General features: G+C 44.6%; 1 protein-coding gene across 10 annotated transcripts in view; it reads right to left on the reverse strand.

Annotated features, from left to right (window-relative positions):
- The window catches only part of dmd (dystrophin), a 2,667,466-nt gene that overhangs the window by 1,187,371 nt on the left and 1,454,824 nt on the right, over window positions 1–25,271 (reverse strand). For all 10 annotated transcript variants that reach the window (XM_038802261.1, XM_038802266.1, XM_038802267.1 and 7 more), the window contains one exon: window positions 19,809–19,981. In XM_038802261.1, coding sequence (XP_038658189.1) covers window positions 19,809–19,981 — 173 coding nt within the window. The remainder of the gene's footprint in view (window positions 1–19,808; window positions 19,982–25,271) is intronic.

Below are 25,271 nucleotides of genomic sequence, written 5' to 3' on the forward strand. Positions count from 1 at the left end.
ACCACAACACCTTGTCAGTGGTAACTTTGTCTCAGAGACGTCAGTTGGAATATGATTGCTAGTCAATGAACTCATGAGTTAAAATAGCTGGATGGGAAGCGAGAGATCCTGCAAAATGAAGATGGAGTTGGAAGAACTGTGAAATTGCATGTGGCTCCACATTTGTGTGGGAAGCAATTCCAGTGCTTGTATCTACACAAGCGTATCTTTGTTGCATGAATTTTTATTTGAAATATCTGTCACTTCTTGATTAATGTTTGATCAATATTGTTTTTAGTTAGTTTGGTACAGTAAAAAGTGAAATCACGTCCAGCAGTTTTCTATCTGTTGTGTCGTGGGGATTCCTTTATTGAAAAAATATTATTGGCCGCCACAGGATTCATAACATGAGCAATACCAGTGTTAGGGTTCTATTATCTTTACACACACCACTCCCGGCAAAGTAAATTTATTCTGTCAAACAATGTCAGCCTTAATCCCTAACTGAGAGAAATATCCAAATCATTACAAGAGTTTAGTCAGCTATACTAGACATAGACTTGGTCTTAAAATAAAATGCCCTCCCTCCTTGGAGTATTTCGGATTTAAAAAAAGATATCAGGATAAAAAGTACCAGGTATATCATAACAAAAATAACTCTCCTTATGAGTTAACCTCTTTTAGAACATTAAATCCCTCAATGAAGAATTCTAGAGAATTTAGGTGCTGAGGTTTTACAAAGTGAGTCTACAACTTTTTAATAATGGTTTCTTATGAGTACTTCATAATAAACTACAATCTTAGATTACACTAGAATAATGATTGGAATGTTACAAAGTGTAAATGCAAGATAATCTACCCATAAATACAAAAAGCAACTACCAAGAAGGAAATGCAAGCTACATATCTATTTAGAAATACATGCAGGATATTCAAACAAACAATAAACTAGTTTATAGCTACAATCTAAATAAAAAACATATTACTTGCCTTTGTCAAAACCATGGGGACATAGAACATACAGTGCAGAAGGAGGCAATTCGGCCCATCCAGTCTGCACCGACCCACTTAAGCCCTCACTTCCACCCTGTCCCCGTAATCCAATAACCCCTCCCAACCTTTTTTGATCACTAAGGGCAATTTATCATGGCCAATCCACATAACCTGCACATCTTTGGATTGTGGGAGGAAACCGGAGCACCCGGAGGAAACCCACGCAGACACGGAGTGAACGTACAGACAGTGACCCAGCGGGAAATCGAACCTGAGACCTTGGCGCTGTGAAGCCACAGTGCTATCCACTTGTGCTACCGTGCTGCCCTCATCTAATAAAGATACCAATCCATAATAAGACCACAAGGCATAGGAGCAGAATTAGGCCATTCGACCCATCGGGTTTGCTCCGCCATTCAATCACGGTTGATATGTTTCTCATCCCCATTCTACTGCCTTCTCCCCATAACCCCTGATCCCCTTATTAAATCAAGAACATTTCTATCTCTTTCTTAAAGACACCATAATTTAGCCTCCATGGCCTTCTGCGTCAAAGAGTTCCACAGATTCACCACACTGGCTGAAGAAATTCCTTATTATCTCAGTTTTAAAGGATCGCTCCTTCAGATTGAGGTTGTGGCCTTGGGTTCTAGTTTTTCCTGCTAGTGGAAACATCCTCTCCACATCCACTCTATTTAGGCCTCTCTGGATAAGATCCCCTTTCATCCTTCTAAACTCCAATGAGTACAGACGAGTACAGACCCAGGAACCTCAACTGCTCCACATATGGTAAGCTCTTCATTCCAGGGATCATTCTTCTGAACCTCCTCTGAACCCTTTGCAAGGCCAGCCAGCATATCCTTCCTTAAACACGGGGCCCAAACTGCTCGCAATACTCCAAATGGGGTCTGACCAGAGCCTTTTACAGCCTACCTCTTGTATTCTAGCCCTCTCAAAATGATGGCTAACATTGCATTTACCTTCCTACCTGCTGACTGAACCTTCACGTCAACCATAAGAGAATCTTTAACTAGGATTCCTTTGTGCTTCTGATGTCCTAAGCCTTTTCCCATTTAGAAAATAGTCTATGCCCCCATTCGTCCGACGAAAGTGCATAGCCTCACACTCTTGTGTGATGGGTTCTTTCCCGATCTGAGGAGCCAGTTCCAGAGGTAATCGCCACATTATATGTCGAGTTGCTCAAATATTTACAATCTCAATGTCTTAAACAAGTGACTGTAATTAACATGTCTTAATTAGATGATTATACAAATTTAGATGAGAATGTAAGCTATGAGGAGGAATCAAAAATGCTGCAAAGAGTGACAGACTGTATAGGTAAGTGTGCATCAAGGTGGTCTTGTCTCCATTCTGTGCTCTGAAAGGAAAAAGTCCCAGGGCACAATGATCAGTGGGTAGAATTTTGTGCAGGCAACAGAATTTCGCTCATCAGCTGGAGAGCTGGCAAGAAGGGAGGACCGACCATCCGTAATGAACTAAGAAAGTTAAAGATAGTATCAATCTTCCTTTTTATAAATTTAGGGGACCTAATTATTTTTTTTCCCACTTAAGGTGCAATTTAGCATGGCCAATCCACCCAGCCTGCACATCTTTGGGTTATGGGGGTGAGACCCATGCAAACAAGGGAGAATGTGCAAACTCTACACAGAGAGTGACCTGGGGCCAGGATCGAACCCAGGTCCTCAGCGCCGTGAGGCAGCAGTGCTCACCACTATGCCACCATGGAGAGTATCAATCTGAACAAAAAAGCATATAATTGCACACAGATGGGCAGCAGGTCAGAAGATTGGACAGAATGCAAAGAAAAACAAAAAGCATGATTAAAAGATTGATAAGAAGGGAGAAATTAGAGTGCATGAAAAAGGCAATTAGAAATACAAAGACAGAAAGAGTTTTTAAAACAAAAGTCAACAAAGTGAGTGTTGGTCCTCCTGAAACTGAGTCAGGAAAATTAGTAAGAGAAAATAATAAGATGGCAGAAGAATTGAACAGGCATTTTGCACCAGTCTTCACTATAGAGGATATAGATAACAACCCAGGAATAACTGGAAATCTGAAGATGGAAGGAATGTGTGTGTGTTTCAGATGGAGGGAGAGGTGTGTATGTGAGTGTGTGTGTGAGAGGGAGGGAGATGTGTGTCTGTGTGTGAGAGAGGCAGGGAGATTGTGTATGTGTGTGGGAGAGGGAGGGAGATGTGTGTATGTGTGAGAGAGGGAGGGAGATGTGTATATGTGTGTGTGTGAGGGGCAGGGAGATATGTGCATGTGTGTGTGAGAGGGATGGAGATGTGTGCATGTGTGTGTGAGAGGGAGGGAAGTGTATGTGTGTGTGAGAGGGGGGGAGTCTCCGTCGGGGTCTGGCCCACCGATCGGCGGGCCGGCCTCTCCCCCCCCCCAGACCTACATTCCGCCACGGCCGGCCCCTGAACACACATGCCATATTGCGTTGGGGCTGGCTCACGTAAGAAGTTCCCCACGCATGCGCAGGATGGCGCGACCCAACTGCGCATGCGCAGGATTGAGCTGCCCCAACTGCGCATGCGTGGGTTGGCGCGGCGTCTGTTTGGCATCGCATAGGGACGCTGGACTGGCGTGCCCAGGCCCTGTTTGCACCATCGTGAAACGCGATAGCGTTCACGACGGCCCAGACACTTGGTCCGCGGAGCGGAGAATCGCCCCAGATAGTTTTCCTTCCTCACACACAGGTCTCCCTCCCTTTCACACACAGTCTCACTCCCTCACACACACACATCTCCCTCCCTACTCAGACACATCTCCCTGCCTCTCTCACATACACATCTCCCTCCCTCTCACACACAATCTCTCTCCCTCTCTCATACACATGCATCTCTCTTCCTCTCAAACACACAAATCTTCCTCCCTCTCTCGCACACACATATAGTTTCCTTGCCTCTCTCAAACAGTCTCCCTCCCTTGCTCTCTCACACATACATACGCACACACCCTCCCTCTCTCTCAAACACACATATAGTTTTCCTCCCTCTCTCACACAGTTTCCTCCCTCACACGCACATATTGCCCTCCCTCTCACACACACATGTCTCCCTGCTTCTCTCTCAGTCTCATTCCCTCGCTCTCTCACACACACACACACATCACCCTCACTACCTCACACGTCTCCCTGCCTTTCTCAAATGCACATCTCCTTCCCCCTCACACACACATCTCTCTCCCTCTCACACACACACATAAACAGGAGATTCATCCCCTCCTGAAAGCCAGGTCTGAGGCATTGAAGGCAGGCAACCCTGATCTGTACAAGAAATCTAGGTATGACCTCCTCAAAGCCATCAGGGACACCAAGAGACTATACCAGACTAAGCTAGAGTCACAGACTAACAACACAGACTCTTGTCGGTTGTCGCAAGGCTTAAACAACATTACGGGCTGCAAAGCAAAGCCGAGTAGAATCTCTGCCAACAGAACACCCCTCTCTTTTGAACTCAATGCACTCCATGCTTGCTTCAAGAAGGAAGCCAACAAACCATTATCAACTGCCTCAACAGCCTTGGACACACTGATTGGACATATCGTCACAGCTTTCAAAGTGAGATCTGCCATCTTGAAAGAGAACCCTCGGAAAGCAACGGATCCTGATGGGAGTCCCTGGTCGTGCCCACAGATCTTGCATGGAACAACTGGCAGGTATGCTTGTGGACATCTTCAACCTTTCTCTACGCCGTTCCGAGGTTCCCACCTTCTTCAAGAAGACCACTATCATACCAATGCTAAAGAAGAACCAGGCAACATGGCTCAACAGCTACTGTATGGTGGCCTTGACATCTATCATTATGAAGGGCTTCGAGAGGTTGGTCATGAGCCACATGAACTCCATACACCCAGAATGCCTTGATCCACTGCAATTCGCATGCTGCCACAACCAGTCCACTGTAGTTTTTCATGCATGAATCAATCTGCCTGAACTGTACGCAGAATAATACTTTCACTGTACCTCGGTACATGTGACAACAAATCAAAATCTTCCTCCCTATCTCACACACACACTCACGTCTTCCTCCTTCTCTCAGACACACACGTCTTCCTTCCTTTCTCACATGCACACACACATCACACAAAATCTACCCTCTCTCGCATACATACACACACACACACAGCTCTCTCGCTCGTCCGTCCCCCCATCACTACTAAATGGCCCCCGTTCCAAGGCATGTGCTGGATGCCCTCTCACCTCTGAGGCCCATGCTGGATATGCCCCCCTGCTCCGACGCTGGTACTGCATTGTGCTCCTTCTCCGGACATCCGCGCTGCCCATCCCGAATTAGGATGAACCCCTCATTACAAGGCCTGCACTAAACTTTCCTCCGTTCTGAGGCCCACACTAGGCACCCCTCTAACTGAGGCCCACACACGACAGACCCCGCTCCGAGGCTTTCTATGGACACCTCCATCCCACCAGCTGCTCCAAGTTCCATTCTGAGGTCCTCTCTTTCCCATCACCTCACTGTCCTCATGTGTTCAATTGGACAGGCATCTCTGCAGTATTGTTCAAATTTTTCAAATATGTCTGTCTTGCCATGGACCCCTTGAGGAGCCCCATTGGGCTACCGGTTCTGCCCTCCCCAGTTTGGGAATCCCTGGTCTGGATCATCCGGAGGTACTATACAGTATAACTCCAATGTGCATGCCACCACACAAACAAGGAACAGTTAAAATGTTGCTGTGTGGTTGAATCCTAAACAAGGACAAGAATTTTCCTACTTTTGGTATTTGCTTTTCCCGCGGGCAGCGGACCCTTGCCTGCGCGTTTCCTGGCAGTGTGGTGTGGTTTCATGAAATGAAATGAAAATCGCTTATTGTCACGAGTAGGCTTCAAATGAAGTTACTGTGAAAAGCCTCTCGTTGCCACATTCCGGCGCCTGTTCGGGGAGGCTGTTACGCAATTCCCATGTAGGTCAGCATAACCCCAGGGTTCTGGTGTATATCTCTCCATGACCAGAGACTGGAGGATTTGTGCCTTTGTTTCCCTGAAATATGCCCGTTCTAATTTCAGCATCTGACAACAAAGAAAACAGCTTCGTAACTATTAATCTTGTCCCACCAAAAGATTCTTGGGCAGTATTCTCTGTTCTGCTGCCTGCATGTTTCTTGGCCATCGGCAGGATTCTCTCTGTCCGACCATCAATGGGACTTTACTACAGGCCTCCCAAAAGCGAGCGTGAAGTAGAGGTACAAATATGCAGACAGATTATAGAAAAATGTAGGAGCAGTAGGGTGTTTGTGATGGGAGATTTTAACTTCCCCAACATTGAATGGGATTTGTGTAGTGTTGGAGGCGTAGATGGAGCAGAATTTGTCTGATGGAGCATCCAGGAGAGTTTTTTAGAGCAGTATGTAAATAGTCCAACTCGGGAAGGGGCCATACTGGACCTGGTATTGGGGAATGATCCCGGCCAGGTGGTTGAAGTTTCAGTCGGTGATTACTTTGGGAATAGCGATCACAATTCCATAAGTTTTAGAATACTCATGGACAAAGACGAGGGTGGTCCTAAAGGAAGAGTGCTAAATTGGGTAGAGGCCGAGTATAACAAAATTCGGCAGGAGCTCGGGAATGTGGATTGGGAGCAGCTGTTGAAGGGTAAATCCACAGTTGAAATGTGGGAGTCTTTTAAGGAAAGGTTGATTAGAGTGCAGGACAGACATGTTCCTGTGAAAATGAGGGAGAGAAATGGCAAGATTAGGGAACCATGGATGATGTGTGGAATTGTGAGACTAGCTAAAATAAAAAAGGAAGCATACATAAGATCAAGGCGACTCAAACCTGATGAAGCTTTGGAAGAATATCGGGAAAATAGGACTAATCTCAAACGTGCAATAAAGAGGGCTAAAAGGGGTCATGAAATATCTTTGGCTAACAAGGTTAAGGAAAATCCCAAAGTCTTTTATTCGTATACAAGGAGCAAGAGGGTAACTGGAGAAAGGATTGGCCCACTCAAAGACAAAAGAGGGGAATTTATGTGTGGAGTCAGAGGAAATGGGTGAGATTCTTAATGAGTACTTTGCATCGGTATTTACTAAGGAGAGGGACATGACGGATGTTGAGGCTAGGGATGGATGTTTAAATACTCTGGGTCAAGTCGTCATAAGGAAGGGGGAAGTTTTGGGTATTCTAAAAGGAATTAAGGTGGACAAGTCCTCAGGACCGGATGGGATCTATCCCAGGTTACTGAGGGAAGTGAGGGACGAAATAGCTGGGGCCTTAACAGATATCTTTGCAGCATCCTTGAGCACGGGTGAGGTCCCGGAGGACTGGAGAATTGCTAATGTTGTCCCTTTGTTTAAGAAGGGTAGCAGGGATAATCCAGGGAATTATAGACCTGTGAGCTTGACGTCAGTGGTAGGCAAACTGTTGGAGAAGATACTGAGGGATAGGATCTATTCACATTTGGAAGAAAATAGACTTATCAGTGATAGGCAGTATGGGTTTTGTGCAGGGAAGGTCATGTCTTACAAACCTAATAGAATTCTTTGAGGAAGTGACAAAGTTAATTGATGAGGGAAGGGCTGTAGATGTCATATACATGGACTTCAGTAAGGTGTTTGATAAAGTTTCCCATGGCAGGTTGATGGAAAAAGTGAAGTCGTATGGGGCTCAGGGTGTACTAGCTAGATGGATAAAGAACTGGCTGGGCAACAGGAGACAGAGAGTAGTGGTGGAAGGGAGTGTCTCAAAATGGAGAAAGGTGACTAGTGGTGTTCCACAGGGATCCGTGCTCGGACCACTATTGTTTGTGATATACATAAATGATCTGGACGATGGTATAGATGGTCTGATTAGCAAGTTTGCAGATGATACTAAGATTGGTGGAGTTGCAGATAGCGAGGAGGACTGTCAGAGAATACAGCAAAATATAGATAGATTGGAGAGTTGAGCAGAGAAATGGCAGATGGAGTTCAATCCAGGCAAATGCGAGGTGATGCATTTTGGAAGATCTAATTCAAGAGTGGACTAAATGGTCAATGGAAGATTCCTGGGGAAAATTGATGTGCAGAGAGATCTGGGAGTTCAGGTCCATTGTACCCTGAAGGTGGCAACGCAGGTCGATAGAGTGGTCAAGAAGGCATACAGCATGCTTGCCTTCATCGGATGGGGTATTGAGTACAAGAGTCGGCAGGTCATGTTACAGTTGTATAGGACTTTGGTTAGGCCACATTTGGAATACTGCGTGCAGTTCTGGTCGCCACATTACCAGAAGGATGTGGATGCTTTAGGGAGGGTGCAGAGGAGGTTCACCAGGATGTTGCCTGGTATGGAGGGTGCTAGCTATGAAGAAAGGTTGAGTAGATTAGGATTGTTTTCGTTGGAAAGACGGAGGTTGAGGGGGGACCTGATTGAGGTCTACAAAATTATGAGAGGTATGGACAGGATGGATAGCAACAAGCGTTTTCCAAGAGTGGGGGTGTCAATTACAAAGGGTCACGATTTCAAGGTGAGACGGGGAAAGTTTAAGGGAGATGTGCGTGGAAAGTTTTTTACGCAGAGGGTGGTGGTGCCTGGAATGCTTTGCCAGCGGAGGTGGTAGAGGCGGGCACGATAGCATCATTTAAGATGCATCTAGACAGAGGGAAGTAGATCCTTGGAAAATAGGCGCCAGGTTTAGATAAACTATCTGGACCGGCACAGGCTGGAAGGGCCGGAGGGCCTGTTCCTGTACTGTAATTTACTATGTTGTACTTAACTCACCCATCATTACCATTTGCCTGCTCATTTTCCCATTCACTCATGCATCCACTCACCCACTTAGCCATTCACTAACATTCAAACTGGGCCATGGCTACTGCTCTTCTGAAAATCTCAGCCAGCATATTAATTCCTCAAATAATAATAAGCCCATCAGATATAAACCTGCTTTTTCAATTCAGAAGAAAAAGTTCCAAATTATTTTATGACTATAAATGAGTATAGGGTGAGATTCTTGACAAATTTGTATCTATAATATAGGCCTGTTTTTACAGATGGTCAGTTACGCAACCTATTTTTTGAAGTCAGGTGCTTTGATTCTGTAAAAATCTTGGGTGAAAAAGCTAGAAATCCTGTATTTAAAGAAGTAATGTTGCAACAAAGATACTTGCTCGTTTGCAAATGTTTCATAGGTTTATGCTAATTAAAGAAGAGTGCTGCATCTGATCATGAAACAATCCTTGAAGTTCATTTTCCCAGCATTGATCTTTCACGAAATGTCTCAGGACTTCATTTTCTATGTAACAAATTAATCCTCAGAAGATTTACTCAGGCCTTCAATCTGCAGCCTGCCTATCCGTCAGATGTTGATAGACCTGGAATCCATTATTCTTTCCTTTGTAGCTCTCCAGTGAAGGTAAGGGAATGTTATTTAGAGGCAAGGCTATCCTAGCTTGTGGGTTTCCATGGCCTAATTTTATCTTTGTAATGAGCTTCCACAGATCATTTGATGAAAGAGCCCTTGTAAAATATAACAGTTCGATAGAATTTTTATTGATCCTAGATTTTCTTTTCGAAGAGAAAGTGCCTGACCTTCACTCGGCAACCATCCTGAGCGACATGACTGAAATGAAGCGCTTATTGTAAGCAATAAACATCTACTGCATCAAAAGGCATCTATTGTATTTAAAGTAATAAAGAACTACCAATGATATGACTCATTTCATAACCACAGTTCACCCAAAACACTTTAACGGCAATGAGGAACTTTGACCTACTATTGTAAAAGTGTGGACTAATCTGTTGTGTTCACACTACTAGAAATGATACAAAAGATATGATGAGTCTTTTTAAGTGATGATGGTTGAAAGACAAACTTACTGCCATGATTCTCGTGCTGTTCTTCATCCAGTACATGGGATCCACACCCACTTGGGCACACAGTTCTACAACACCTCAGCTGAACAAGGTCATCTCTGACAGTCCAGCCTGAATCAAGTCTCTGGAGGAGGGATTGAACTCATGACTTTCTGACTCTGAAGTGACAGTGCCATCACTGAGCAAAGGAGTTATTTTCTGGAATTTTCTAGCTTGTGTTATTACTTGAAGATAATACAATATTGGAATAGTCCCTTGGGAATCTAATGCAAACCATTCACCATCATTTTTGGCTTTAGAAGCAGTTTTATACGAGGAGGCACAATGCTTCAAGGTATGCCAAACAGTGACAAAACTAGAGGTTATCAGTATATGATAGTCACCAAGAAATCCAAAAGTGAATTAAGAAGAAACATCTTTATCGAAAGAGTGATGAAAGTGTGGAACTGTTGAATAGTATAGATGCATTGAAGGAGAAGCATTAAAAACATTTGAGGGAGAAGGAAATATTCAACTACAATATTAGATCTAGATAAGGAAAAATGGGAGGAGTCTCGAGAGAAGCAATAACACTGGTCTGGACTGAATTACCTGTTTCTGTGGCAGATATCCTGTGTAAAAATCTCGAGGGGAGTCATGCAGCAGGAAACACCGAGGAGATATTTTTATTGCCACAGTTTTTACTTTCTTGTTCCTAAATCTCCAAATCCACCACAATGAAAAATATACTTATGTAATTCTGTTATTTTCTCACAACACAACGGAATATAGAATATTGATATAGCTGCAATGTAAAATGTGTCTCACTGTACGTCTCCAATAATCACTTCTCATTTGTCACAAGTGACACGACTCATTTTCAGAACCCACAGAATAAACAAGTTGAATTTCAGGATACAATCCCAAAACATTAATAAAAATGCTGAAATCCATCATAATGGGCTGGATTCTCTGATCCCAGCTGCGTGTTCCTCGGTGTCGCGCTGTTCATTGGCAACGGGTTCTTTGTTCCCGCCACTGTCAATGGGAGTTCCCACTGAAGACACCACACGCCACCGCAAAACCCGTGGGCAGGGGTGCACTGTTGGCAGGAATAGAGAATCCCAACAGCCAGTGAATTCGAGCCAATAACATTGGAATTCACCTTATTCTGTCAACTTTAAGTTCTCACATGTCCATCCTTGGTCTGCTACAATGCTCCAGTGAAGCCTGGTACAAGCTGGAGGAGCAGCATCTCATCTTCCGGTTGGGCACGTTGCAGCCTTTGGGATTAAACGTTGACTATGGCAGCCTTAGATTGTATCCATTCTCCTCCATCTTAAATCCCTTTTCAAAAAAATATCCCATACATGTATTGCCTCAATGCAAACCCCCATCACCCCCTACCCTCACACAGGGTCATCTGTCTTTTGTTCTTAAAGTTGCGACTCTTTGTTGCAATCTCTGACAGCTCTTACACATTCTCCCTTCCTTCAGTTCTGATGAAGAGTCAAAGGACTCAGAATGTTAACTCTGATTATTCTTCCTACAGATGCTGTCACACCTGTTGAAGTTTTCTAAAAAAATCCTAATTTCTTGTTTCAGATTCGAGCACCCACAATATTTTGTTTATTTTAACTTTAAGTAGTGGCCTTGGTCACAGGCTGTTATTCACGGTTTTTCTTCAATTTTTGTCATTTTTAATTTTCCTTGTTTTTAGGGGGACACCGTTAACCTTTTCGAGCTGTTCAGCAGCCTTTTCATGTTTTGCAGTTTGGAGCATATGTGTGAATGAGACATAATTGAATCGGTGCACAGTTTAAATCTCAATTTTACTGCGAAAGGCAGTCTAAGTGGGCCTCCATCAGTCAAAGGTTTAAGAAAATAAACCTATTTCCAATAAATGCCACAATCGATTCAGAAGTGTCTCTCCAGTGGCATGATTAATTTTGACGATACTCTCCAAGGTGGTAGTTGGAGAAAAGCAGAACAGGACACGATTAAATTCCCAGATTGTGTATAAAAGTGGAGAAACAGTAATAGATAATGAAAAGGCCGATACTGTTCAAAGTGCCTAAATGTTGAGGAACTTTTAAAAAATCTGGAATGAGAAAAGTATATGCAAATTGTCTCATCATTTAGATCCTATTTCAGGTCTTCCAGAAGCTATAGGTCTCCTGCAATAATTAGAAAGTATGCCTCAATTCTAATATAATATTTGATGATACCCTCCAACCTTAAACAGCACTGAAAGCAGATTATAAACTGGGACTAATAATAAGGACTAATCGTTAGGATGAGCTGGAATGCCCAGGTGACACAAGGCACAGTGCGTAGGAGTAGGTGGTAATGGCAGAAAAAAGGAATCTATCATCTCAGAAGCTGTGGTTTATGAATTGGGGCCTGCATTAAAAAGGCTGCACCCTCAGTCTTAAGTGCTGGCACTATCATCAGGGTCAAGCCATTGGGGAGGCAGTTCACTGCTTGGCTAGAGAGGTTCATCAGTCATGTGTACATGATTTAGAAACATTACAGTCCATCACAAAACTGTCACAATTCCATAGATTTCTGCAATGGAGCACCCCTCCATTTTTCTCCAGCCAGCTTCCTTGTACGAGGTCTAATGACAGTGAGTGTTCTTTTTCTTTAGAATATCAGCTAACTGCCACTGAACAAGAACCAATTGCATTTATATAACACCTTTAATATAGTAAAACATTTAAATTGATTTCCAAACGACACTGCAAAAGCCCGAAGGAGATTTTAGGTCAGGTGACGAAAACATTGGTCGAAGAGGAAGGTTTTAAGAGAGACTTCAAAGGAGGAAAGAGAGAGATGGAGATGTTTAGGGAGGGAGTTCCAGAGCTTAGGGCCTTAATAACAGACAGAAAGGCTCCAATAGTGGAGAGATGAAAATTAGGGATGCACAAGATACTAGAATCAGAGGAGCTCAGATACAACCAAAGTTCATACAGCTAGAGATAGAGAGGAGCAACGTCATGGAGAGATGTAAAAACAAGCATGTAAGTTCAAAATCGAAATGTTAGCAAATTACGAGCTAATGTAGATCATCGAGCAAGGGTTGATGGGTGAATGTATTTGTACCATTATGATTGATGCTATACTATTCACTGACCAAAATGAAGCAGGGTTCAGCAGTAGGACTTGCTAGAATAGACACAGATAAGGACATTTGGTAGGGGGGGTTCTGCATTTTCAGGTGGTGGAAAAGGCAGACGGGGTGGAGAATCGAGCGCGAGTCGCAAAATGTTGTTTTTTTAATAAACAATTTTATTGAGGTAGTTTTTGGCTTTGTAAACAGTTACAGACATCAACAGAAAGAAAGCAAAAAAGGCAGAAATGTGCAAACATCCCTGTACTTTCAATACTTCATAGAACATAGAGCAGTACAGCACAGAACAGGCCCTTCGGCCCTCAATGTTGTGCCGAGCCATGATCACCCTACTCAAACCCACGTATCCACCCTATACCCGTAACCCAACAACCCCCCCCCTTAACCTTACTTTTATTAGGACACTACGAGCAATTTAGCATGGCCAATCCACCTAACCCGCACATCTTTGGACTGTGGGAGGAAACCGGAGCACCCGGAGGAAACCCACGCACACAGGGGGAGGACGTGCAGACTCCACACAGACAGTGACCCAGCCGGGAATCGAACCTGGGACCCTGGAGCTGTGAAGCATTTATGCTAACCACCATGCTACCCTGCTGCAATCGTAACATACTGCACAAGCCCGCTCCCCTCCCACCGGTACTACTCGCCATTTTATCCCTCCTACTCTACTCTACCCCCTCCCTCCCCCCCACCCCCCCGCTGACGCTCACTCTCCCGCAAAGAAGTCAATAAATGGTTGCCACCTCCAGGCGAACCCCTGTACAGATCCCCTCAAGGCGAACTTAATTTTTTTCCATACCCAGGAAACTCGACATGGCCGCAAGCCACAACTTAGTTTTCGGGGGCTTTGAGTCCCTCCACGCCAATAGTATTCGTCGCCGGACTATCAGGGAAGCAAAGGCCAAAACATAGGCCTCTTTCTCCCCCTGGACTCCCGGGTCTTCCGAAACCCCAGAAATTGCCACCCCTGGACCCACCGCCACCCTTGTTTTTAGCACCCGGGACATGACGTCTGCAAATCCCTCCCAGTACCCCCTCAGCTTAGGGCATGCCCAAAACATGTGAACGTGGTTCGCTGGTCCTCCCGCGCACCTAGCGCATTTGTCCTCTATCCCAAAGAATTTGCTCATCCGAGCCGCCGTCATATGGGCCCGGTGAACGACCTTAAATTGAATCAGCCCGAGCCTGGCACATGTCGCGGTCGAATTTACCCTACTCAGGGCCTCTGCCCACCGCCCGTCCTCCATTTCCCCGCCTAGCTCCTCCTCCCATTTAAGTTTCAGCAAAATGTTCTTTAGTGTGATTCCGCCAATGACATAATGGAAATATTGACTTTAATTTGCATCAATTTCAATATTTTCATCATTATGTCACGCCTGATAGTACCCCCTTTTAAATTGTCCATTCACGTCAGCGTGAGGGCATGCCGATGTGAATCATGACTGGTCCACCACCACGTGCACCTGGCAGGGGAGAGCCCACTGGTGGCACACAGCTGAATACAGCCCACTGGAGAATGAAGAGGGAGGGGGGGGAGGGTAATGCCGGGGGTGTGTGTGTGGGGGGGGGGGGGGGGGGGGGGGGGCAGGGGCAGACAGGGCTAGGTGTGTGGGTTACGGGGTAGTGGTGGGGGAGGAGTTCTGTGAGGGAAGTGCCGGGGGTGAGTTCCGTGGGTGGAGGGAAGGGAGTTCCATTGTGAGGGGGCTCATTTTTTATTCATTTTCATTGGGTGCCCCAATCATTGAAAATCTAAGTTGCTGGCGGGGTGAGGTCAATCCGAGCCTGCCCCACCAGCATGATATAGCGGAACACTTTTGGCAAAGCGTATAAAAATTCTGAAAAATCCGGCAGTGCAGCTTTTCCCACCAAAATGACACTTTACCGAAAGATTTCAAAGCTCCGCCATTATTTCTCAGTACCCAAAATATCTGCATCCTTCTGCCAATGTCTTCTGATGTTCACATATCTTTTGTGCCACAAAACATACGGGGCTATGATGCCCAGGCCACAGCAGAAGCGGTGAACCTTGCAGAGATACAATCAAAAACTCAGCTCCTGGGTGTCAAGGGCCTCATGAATCCTAATCAGCTCAGTTGCTGGCAGCTGAGGTAGCACCTGGAAGAATGCACCATACCAAAGATTAATAACATTATTAGTGACTTCCGGTGGTGGCACGTAGGTGGAAGTCGCATATTGGTGACTCCTGCTTAAGGCTCTGGTTTTTGAAGTTTATTGCCATTTCCACGGGCAGTTTCTGGATAAGCTAGTGCAGGGAGAGATAAGGAAAGAGGGAATATCAAAGACCCAGAAAAAAGCTGCTGGGAAGAAGGGAGTGAGCGAAAGTTCACCGTCGAGTGAATGAGTCAGCACGGCAACAGGAAAGATGGCAGAAGCTTGATCACTGGGTGGGGCCGTGCCCTTCACAGTGGAGACTTTGACCGAGGTGATGTTTAGCTAGTTTGAGAGGCAGTTCGCCAAACACATAGGGATGATGCGTAAGGGTATGAAGGAGTTGTTGGAGTAGGGAATGGGCCTGGTGAAGGTGGCGGTGTTGGAGACATTGACTGAGGTACGGGAGCAAGGAGAGAAGTTGAAGGGGGTGGAGGAAGATCTGTTGCAACATGGTGATCAGTTCACCTCGATGGGTGAGGTGCTACTGAGGGTGGTGGAGACCAACAAAGGACTCAGAGCCAAAGTGGAGGACCTGGAGAACAGGTTGTGGTGGCAGAATATGAGAATTGTGGGCTTGCCCGAGGGGATGGAGGGCCCAAGGCCAACTGGGTACTTGGCAAAGATACTGGTGGAGTTGTTGGGAAGGGGGAAGAACCCTCCCGGTATGAACTAGTCAGGGCTCTTTGGTCGCTCAGGCCCAAGCCAAAGACAAATGAGCCGCCAGAAGCAGTCATAATTTGTTTCCACAAATTCCATGTCAAGGAGAAGGTCCTCAGTTGGGTGAAGCAAAGGCATGAGGTGCAGTGAGAAGGAGTTGTTATTCGTACATACAAAGACTTAACTGTGGAGCTGGCTATAAGGCGGGTGGCCTTTGGTCGGGCGATGGCGGCACTGTATGGTAATGGTGTGAGGTTCGGCATGGTCTACGTGGTGAAGCACAGGGTGGCCTATAATTCGAGGGACTTCTACTTTGAGACAGCGGAGGCATTTGTGAAAGTTGAAGCACTGGGGTTCAAATGAAAGATGAGAGTAGTGCTGGACTAAAGGAAGGGGGTTGAAATGTTATGCACAGCCTCATTTCTTGTTTCTTGTGTCAGGATGTGTATTTATTCTGTAAGTGTGGGGGAACAGTTGGAGGTTTTTTTTTGGGTTGGTTAGCGGGGAAGGATAGTGCACCCTCTGCTATAGGTTACAGTGGGTATGACAATATTGAGCTTTGGGGTTATGGTGGTTCTCTGGGGTGCGTTTTGTGCACTGGTTGTGTTTGTTTGTCTTTGTTTTCAGGGTCATGGGGAAGTGGATTGGGAGGAGGGGACGTGAGCAGTGTCCTCCACACTAGCAAACGAGAGTTGGCTAGTGAATGCAAATGTGATACGGGGAGGGGCCACGGGTCATTGAAACCTGATCGAAAAGATTTTGATGGATCTGGGAGGTGTGAAAGGTAGGGGGGAGGGTACCAATACTAGGAGAGGTGTTTTCAAGAGGAAGTGGATGGGAGAATTCTGGGAGGGAGGGGTTTGATGACAACAAAGAGATGGGGCGGGTCAGCCCAATGGGCAGGACCCGGACGTATGATGATGTCCGATAGGATGGGTGGGGGGCGGGGGATGAGAGCCCCCAGTCAGAGTAGTATTGTGGAATTTGAGGTGATTAGGGAGACCGGTGAAGAGGTTGAGGGTGTTTGTATATTTAAAGAGTCTAAAGGCCAACGTGGTGATGCTGCAGGTGACCCATTTGAGGTTGAAGGATCAGTTAAGGCTTAGGAAGGGTAGGGCGAGTCAGGTTTTCATGCAGGATTCGATAGCAGGGCTCAGGGTATAGCGGTATTGGTGGGCAAGAGGGTGAGGTTTCAGATGAAGAAGGCGATAGTGGACCAGGCGGATAGGTATGTGATTGTGACGGGGGTGTTAGAGGGGAAGGTGATGGCACTGGCGAGCGTATATGGCCCAACTGGGAAGATGCACAGTTTGCAAAGAGGGGGCAGGGTGCCATTCCGGATTTGGATACCCATCAGTTAATAGTAGGGGAGGATCGGTTTTGCATATGGATGTGGAGGCTGGTCCCCTAGAAGCCATTTTTGGAGTATCGGACCAGCCAAGTTGTAGGCGGGTGCAGGGGAAGATATTTTGGCTTTCGCTGAGCTGATCGGCTCGTAGACGGCTCCTGTTGGAGTGGAGGTCAACTTCTCTGCCCTGTGCCTCGGCATAGTGGGGGACCTGCTGGAGTTTGAGGTGGAGGTGAAGTTTGAGCTGGGGGGTGGGGGAGGCAAAGGAGGGGTTCTACAATTCTTGGGGTTTGTTTATAATGCACCTTCGGAGTTGGTTGCCGTTGAATGCTGGGGGGGAAAGGGGGGTTTGTTTTTGTTTTTGTTCTGTGTCTATATTTCAGGTTTTATTTTGTTGGACTTGTTTTTTTAGTATGGTGAAAACAGTTAAAATATGTCAAATAAAATATTTAAAAATAAAATAATATTATTAGTAATTGTGTGCAATCGTCTATGATTTTGATCCTTTGTAGACCAATCCTGGAAACTTTAGCTGTTCATAATATTGGAAATGCAGCAGCCAGTTTCCCACAAATATCAATGTGATAATCAGCAGATATTCTGTTTTTGTGATGTTGACTCAGGGATAAATATTAGCCAACACGGCAAAGATAACTCCCCTTCTCTTTGAAACAGTGCTACAAGATCTCTTATGTTCATATGAGAAGCCAGTTAGTGCAGCACTCCCTCAATGGTGCACTAGAATGTCAGGTTTGATGTTTGTGCTCAAATCTTGAACTGGAATTTAAACCCAGAACCTTTTGAATTAATGGAAAGTGTGCTATCAACCAAGTCACGTTTGACCAAAACAAAAATTAAATAGTTAAATGTCAGGAAGCTGAAACTCTTCTTTTCAGACCACACAAATTACCATGGGAACATGCAAATAAAAGCAGTACCCAATAACAATATGATTGGATTAAACTATGTATGTGAATGCTTATTCTAATTTTGAGACGCACTTGCATCTATTTGAGTGAAACAGTTTTGTTATTTTGTTTTGTAGTATGTGTTGGATTGCTACTGAAGGTTACGGCATTATCTACAGCACATTACAAGTGTTTCAAAGTAAAATTAGGATAACTGTATTTTTTTATATATATATATAGCCACAAGTTAAATAATTCTTTAACAGTGTAATTGTTTCATGTAATAAAGTTATTTTACTTGAGTGTAATTGTTCGTGTGATACATTAAATTATGGATAGTTGGCAGTGTTACGAATGTAATTTCCTGATTCAGATGACATCATAAACTGTGAAAGCAAAGCGCAAGTGATTTATGATTGCCATCTGAACCCTGAGATTAAATTACAACTCCTCCTCATTTATCATTTAGAATTGTTTCATAAAATCTACTGTAGCCTCAAGAAAATTGAGATGGTGCTGAAATCACATTGTGCACTGTGAGGCACCGTGGCAATGTCAATACTATGATAGGAAGGAAATATATTTTCTCTAATATCTGGGCAGTGCCACAGGAAGCCTACAAGGTGTTCACTCAAGCAGCCACTTGTCTAGATAGTGAGTGCTGGTGGCTGTACATTCATGGGAAGCACCACAGATACTGTTTTCATGTAATGACCTCAGGTATACTTTACATCAGGATATTGTTGGATAATAATTAGAAGCAGGAACCATGGATTAGTTTTCCTAACATCGATCCTGTTGATCTTTGTGGTCTCGAGTGTATTTGCCTTCTGAGTCATCAGGAGTGCAGTATTGTATTTATGACGTAGAAGTAGATGGTAGTTAAAAGCTTAATGTATACATGATAAGGCTGTTTCATTTCAGTCTCAATGTTCATATGTCCAGTCATTTTCACAATAAATCTCTGATAAAGTAGAAAGTAAGGGAAAGAGATTTGTAGGACTATGACTATCCATTGTTGCTTTATGTTGCAGTCCAAGTACTACAGTTTTGCATTTTAAAATCCCAAATGCAGTGAAAGTGCCAACAATTGAAAGTAACAAGACACTTGCCTACACAGAGTAGATTTTAAATAAAATTATATTGATTGAAAAGTAAACTAGAATCTAAACTAAATAGAACACATTAAGGGTTTTAGATTACACATCATAAAAATATCATTATCCCCAAATGCCACATCTTAAATAATTCTGATGTTTTGTTGAGGGAGGAAAGAGGAGGAAGTTTCATTTTGCTTTCTGTATCATGAAGAGTCCTGTCTCCTCGTGGAAAATGAAGAAAATCACCTGAATTGAATTTTTCTACAACCCAATATCACTTTCCATCAAAAATCATCTGAAATCATCAAAACTATTTCTTTTTTCAATAGTACTGAGTTGAAGGCATGATCAGCTTGAACTTCCAAAGGAGTACTTAATGGCATCAAGTAAAATTCCCCAGTGTGACATCTCAGCACAGCTATTAACCCCTGTACTAGAATAGTACACCAAGTAATTTCACATAAGTATCTTAGTCAGTGTACGATCAGAAGTAATTAAGTTTCATTAGCTGAGATTACTGTGTGTAGCTGAGGTTTCAAGCCATTAGCAGAGAGAAAAATTTCAGATGCACTTACATTGATATCTCATAATATTGGTTCCAGGCCATACTTCCCATCAACAATGCCCCTGCCCATCTAATAACCAGATGATGAAGATGGGCAATAATTAAAACTGGTCAGTAGCAGGGACTTACATTTGTCGATCAATCCACATCTTGTTCACATTTTCCCATTTAGCATCGAGCTGAGCCACGGCATCCTGTATATTTTCCCCATCTGTATAAGAGACAGTCCGTAGAACCCCGGGTTTCTTGCTGTGAACTGTTTCTACTCGGCCCGAGAGCTTATCCAAGTTCCTTTTTATGTTCTGGAGTTAAGAACAGAAACACAATCAGATTGATAGCTTTAGCTGCACAGGATAAACATAAATCAGAAAAATTGTGTCTGCTGATTGAGAGGGTTTACAATGTATTCAGGGTATTGAAATCATGATTGACGATCTCGAAAGTGTTCCAGGTGATGCAGGAGGTAGACGAGGCCTCGGTGGAGGAGCTGAAAAATAAATGGGAGGAGGAGCTGGGTGAGGAGATTGAGGAGGGGACGTGGGCGGATTCCCTAGAAAGGGTGAACTCCTCCTCTTCGTTTGGGAGGCTTAGCCTCATACAGTTTAAGGTACTGCATAGGGCTCATAAGACCGGGACAAGGATGAGCCGGTTTTTTGGGACAGAGGATAGGTGTATTAGGTGCTCAGGGAGCCCAGCAAACCATGTCCACATGTTCTGGGCGCGCCCAGCCCCGGGTGGAATTTTGGAAGGGTGTAGCAAGGACGGTATCGAGGGTGGTATGATCCATGGTCTTTGTTTTTGTTTTGGGTTGAATATCTGTTTTTTGCCAATGACGGGCGTTAATTTATTGTTTCTCTTTTGTATTTACGGCGGGGGGGGGGGGGGGGGGGGGGGTTCTGTTTTTTTTTTTGTTCTTAGAATTTTCTGTTATTGTTTTCTTTTTTGTGAAAATGTGAAAATTTGAATAAAAAATTTTTTTAAAAAAAATAAATCATGATTGGCAGAAAGGTATGAAAAATGTCCTCAGAATGTTTTTTCTTCAAATGAGTTCAGCCCATCAGCAACTCTTAAAAGTAGGAGCATTCCCGCATTGTAAATAAAACAAGATGATCATTTGAGAATGCACTACCAATTCCTTACCAGTATCAGAAACCAACTTTTACCCATCAGTCAAAGGACAGCACCCCTATGCAGACCAAAAACTAAAGGCAGAGGTTCCCAAACCATGAGTCGCTGTTGATCATTTAGGATCACATGTTTTGAGGCAGCATTGGGGATACTCTGGCGGGACAGTCCTGGGATTGGCATCGAGACGCTATTACACGTGCATAGACATTTGTAGTTCTGAGGTATGATCAGAGTCTTCAAAACTGTTGTGAACAAAACCATTGGCCTCACTCACATCTCTCCCTTCACTCTCCTCATTCTCACTCTGAATTGCATCAATTTTCAAGCAATGAGATCACAGCAGGTGAAAGTTTGGGAAGTACTGCTCCAAGAAGTAATGTTATCCAAAAACATAATTCTCACCAAGAACTTGAACAAAACATTTTACCCCACACACCCGATATATCTCTAGCTCAGATTAATTCCTACAAACCATGAAACAAAATCAGTGTTCTCCTCCTGACTACAGAATCTGTCAATAAACCTTTCCTGACACATTTTTCTTCAGAATATTTCAAGGTACTTAAAAAAAAATGTATATATTTTCCACTCCATTCAGCACCAAAAAGACTAAGAAATTGTGGATTCCAAGTTGCAAGTATTCATCATGGTCATTTATAAAAACAACTCAACTAAAAGTAGATGAACACTTGAAGGACCTGGTAGTACACTGTATGGGCTTCAAAGCCTTACTGATCAAAAAATCTAAATGAGAACTGAGGCCAGAATTTTACATGTTGCAGGTGACCATGAACCTGAACTGGAAGAATGCAAAAATCGAGTGAGAAGGCGTCAAGCGCATGTCCCGGTGTCATCACGCACCCGCATGATAATTTGGTTAGAGTGGACACGAGCGAGACTCGGCTGCACTCCTGCCAACAATTAAGCAGCCAGTTAAATAAAAGCATTAAATAAAGGAATTAAAAATCCAATTGGTTTGATGTCATTGCCTGGATTAAGGCTTGCAGGTCTGAACAAACCTTCAGGAACCCCTGAGTCTGCCCCTGGAGAGTCAATGAGAGCCACCATTTTCTCAAAAGAGTGAGTGTGATGTGCCCTCACTGCAGTGTAATCGCAACTGAGACAACGTGCAATGGCCCACCAGAATAATGGTATCTGCACCGGTGCTGGGTGCTGAGAGCAGATGTGACACTGGTGAATCCCTCAATGCCTCGTACACTGGTGTAGGATGGAGGGGGGAGGGGGGGGGGCAGGGGTGTTGGGCTCAGCAGCACATGCAGTGGCATTAAGAACACACTCAGCAAGTGTCTGTTTATGCATGCTGCTATCTTTCCTCAACTGCCAGGTGACTCAATTAGCTTTCAGAGCGGCCAATCTGTGCCTTCTCAGTGGTGATGGAACAACTCGGCCATTCCTGTACATTCCTCCACTCTCTTCTCTGCCAACTGAATTCTTATTTTCCTCTGACACCACAGCCTCAGCAACTCATGAGCACCATGCTCATCAATCGCCCTTGAGGTCCTCATTTCAAATTAGAAGGGTACGGCAAGCTTGGGCACTCCACTGCCTGTACGCAGGCATTCCTGTGTGTTATAACTTCTCTTCTCCTGCATGTGAACAAGGGTTCCAATTACTGAAGCCGTCTCTGCCGATACCATCCCAGCCTCATGAGCCCAGCCTTAAGTGCCATTAAACTGTGATTCTTCACCCTTTCAGACAATGAAGGTGCATGACCCTAGCTCCCACCCTTGACATTCACAGGGTGATGTGCCGTTTGGTACTATGTATCTTTAACCCAGGCACACTTACTGACACCTGCCTTCCACCCCTTCTATACAAAGCACCATGGCATGCTGGTACTCACCCTTGCAGAGTGCAGAAGATCATTTAAATGCTTCAAACACCATTTCCAGGTGCGGCATACCATGTAATACCTGCTCACTCGTGCTCTTGGTCTGGTGGGGTGGCCTCCTCCTGCCATCCCGTGGCACTGGAACGTCACACTGAGCACTCATAGTCTGCGCCAGTCCCGCCAACTGTCATCCATAATGCTTGGGGCTGAATGCCCACCAGCGTTGGCAGCCCAGCAGAGGCCATCTAATGGATCATTTCCGAATCTGCCTGGCCCAGCTCAGAGATCCTTCCTTCCACTTCTTGCAGCCTTCTTCCAGCTGCCTGATCTCTGGTGTTTATTCTCTCCCTGACCACCTCCAAGCCCTCGCTCTCACTCTTGGCGCAGGACCTATGTCCATCAGCAATTCGTGCTGGCTGGTCTTTATGTCGGGCTGCGATCACAGGTGGAAATGGATATCACGGGCGGTAAGGGAGGTGGTTTAATTCACGCCGGCGGGACCGGCATTACAGCAGCGGGACTTCGGCCCATTGCGGGCCAGAGCGCCCCCGGGGGGGCACCAACCGGCGCAGCGCGATTCCCCTGCTGAATTTCCGGTGCTGGAGAATTCGGTGGCCGGTGGGGGCGGGATTCACGCCGCCCCCCGACGATTCTCTGACCCGGCGGGAGGTCGGAGAATTCCGCCCTACATCTGTGTCCAGTCCCACTTGCTGTGTGCATCTGACATTTGCAAAATCTGGCCCTATGTTCTCTTTCGGAGTTGAATAATTAACTTTTATTATTACGTTGAAAAATAATGACATCAAAATTTTCAACAGTAATTTGACCACACTTTACTGATTTAATGTGAAAATTGCTAATACAAAAATTGTGTCATAGCACATAGGTTTGAATTTTACACCACTCCTGGGTCGCAGGAATGGTACAACCATCTCCAGCAGCTGCACCAATGACTTACCCTCTAACATAAGTTTAGAAGTGGGGATGTTCGCTGATGATTGTGCAGTGTTTAGTTCTATTCACAGCTCCTCAAATAATGAATCAGTCCATTTCCACAGTAAGGTATGGACATATTCAGGTTTGGGCTGATAAGTGACAAATAACATTCTTGTTAAACAGGTGTGAGGTAATGATCATATCGATCAAGAGAGTCTAAAAACCACCTCTACTTAACATAGAACATAGAACATAGAACGATACAGCGTAGTACAGGCCCTTCGGCCCTCGATGTTGCACCGACATGGAAAAAATCTAAAGGCCATCTAACCTACACTATGCCCTTATCATCCATATGCTTATCCAATAAATTTTTAAATGCCCTCAATGTTGGCGTGTTCACTACTGTTGCAGGTAGGGCATTCCACGGCCTCACCACTCTTTGCGTAAAAAACCCACCTCTGACCTCTGTCCAATATCTATTACCCCTCAATTTAAGGCTATGTCCCCTCGTGCTAGCCACCTCCATCCGCGGGAGAAGGCTCTCGCTGTCCACCCTATCTAACCCTCTGATCATTTTGTATGCCTCTATTAAGTCACCTCTTAACCTTCTTCTCTCTAACGAAAACAACCTCAAGTCCATCAGCCTTTCCTCATAAGATTTTCCCTCCATACCAGGCAACATCCTGGTAAATCTCCTCTGCACCCGTTCCAAAGCTTCCACGTCCTTCCTATAATGAGGCGACCAGAACTGTACGCAATACTCCAAATGCGGCCGTACTAGAGTTTTGTACAACAGGAACCTTTAACATAAACCTTTACTATCAGTAACCAGAAACTTGACTGGACCAGCCAGATAAATGTGGTGGCTACAAGAGCAGATCAGAGACTGGGGATTATGCAGTGGGTGACTCACCTCCTGACTCTTCAAAGCCTAACCATTATCTACAAGGGCTGCAGATACATCATCAGTTTTCTTTTGTAATTCGTTCATCGCAGGCTGTGCCAGCATTTATTGCCCATTCCTAATTGCCCTTGAGGGGCAGTTTATAGAGTCAACCACATTCTGTCTGGACTCACATGTAACTCCAGACATCCCTTCACTTCCTTTCCTCCATCCAGCCAATCAAACTAACCCTAACCCTAACCAGATGGGTTTTTATAATCGACAATATCTTCATGATCACCTTTAGACTTTTAATTCCATATAGAATTCAAATTTCACCATCTGCTGTGGTGGGATTCAAACCCAGGTCCCCAGAGAATGACTCTGGGTCTCTGGATTACTAGTCCAGCAACAACACCACTATGCCACTGTCTCCCTTCCAAGTCACACACCATCCTGTCTTGAAATAAACTATTGTTCCTTCATTATCGCTGGGTCAAAATCCTGGAACTTTCTTTCCAAAGCATTGTGGGTATACCTACATTACACTGAATGCAACAGTTCAAGAAAATGGCTCATTACCACCTTTTCAATGACAACTCGAGATGGGTCATAAATGCTGACATGACCAGCAATGCCCACATCCTGTGAAAATATGAAAGAAAATACATAATATTGCAGCAATATCTGTGGCTTAAATGAAAACACAAATCTGAAAACTGTTGGCAAAAATACCAATAAAATTAATTGGAGCTTGATACCTGATGGAAAATCAAGTTTGCTTTGACCA

Source organism: Scyliorhinus canicula, chromosome 7 (assembly GCF_902713615.1).
Source record: "Scyliorhinus canicula chromosome 7, sScyCan1.1, whole genome shotgun sequence".
NCBI lineage: Eukaryota > Metazoa > Chordata > Chondrichthyes > Carcharhiniformes > Scyliorhinidae > Scyliorhinus > Scyliorhinus canicula.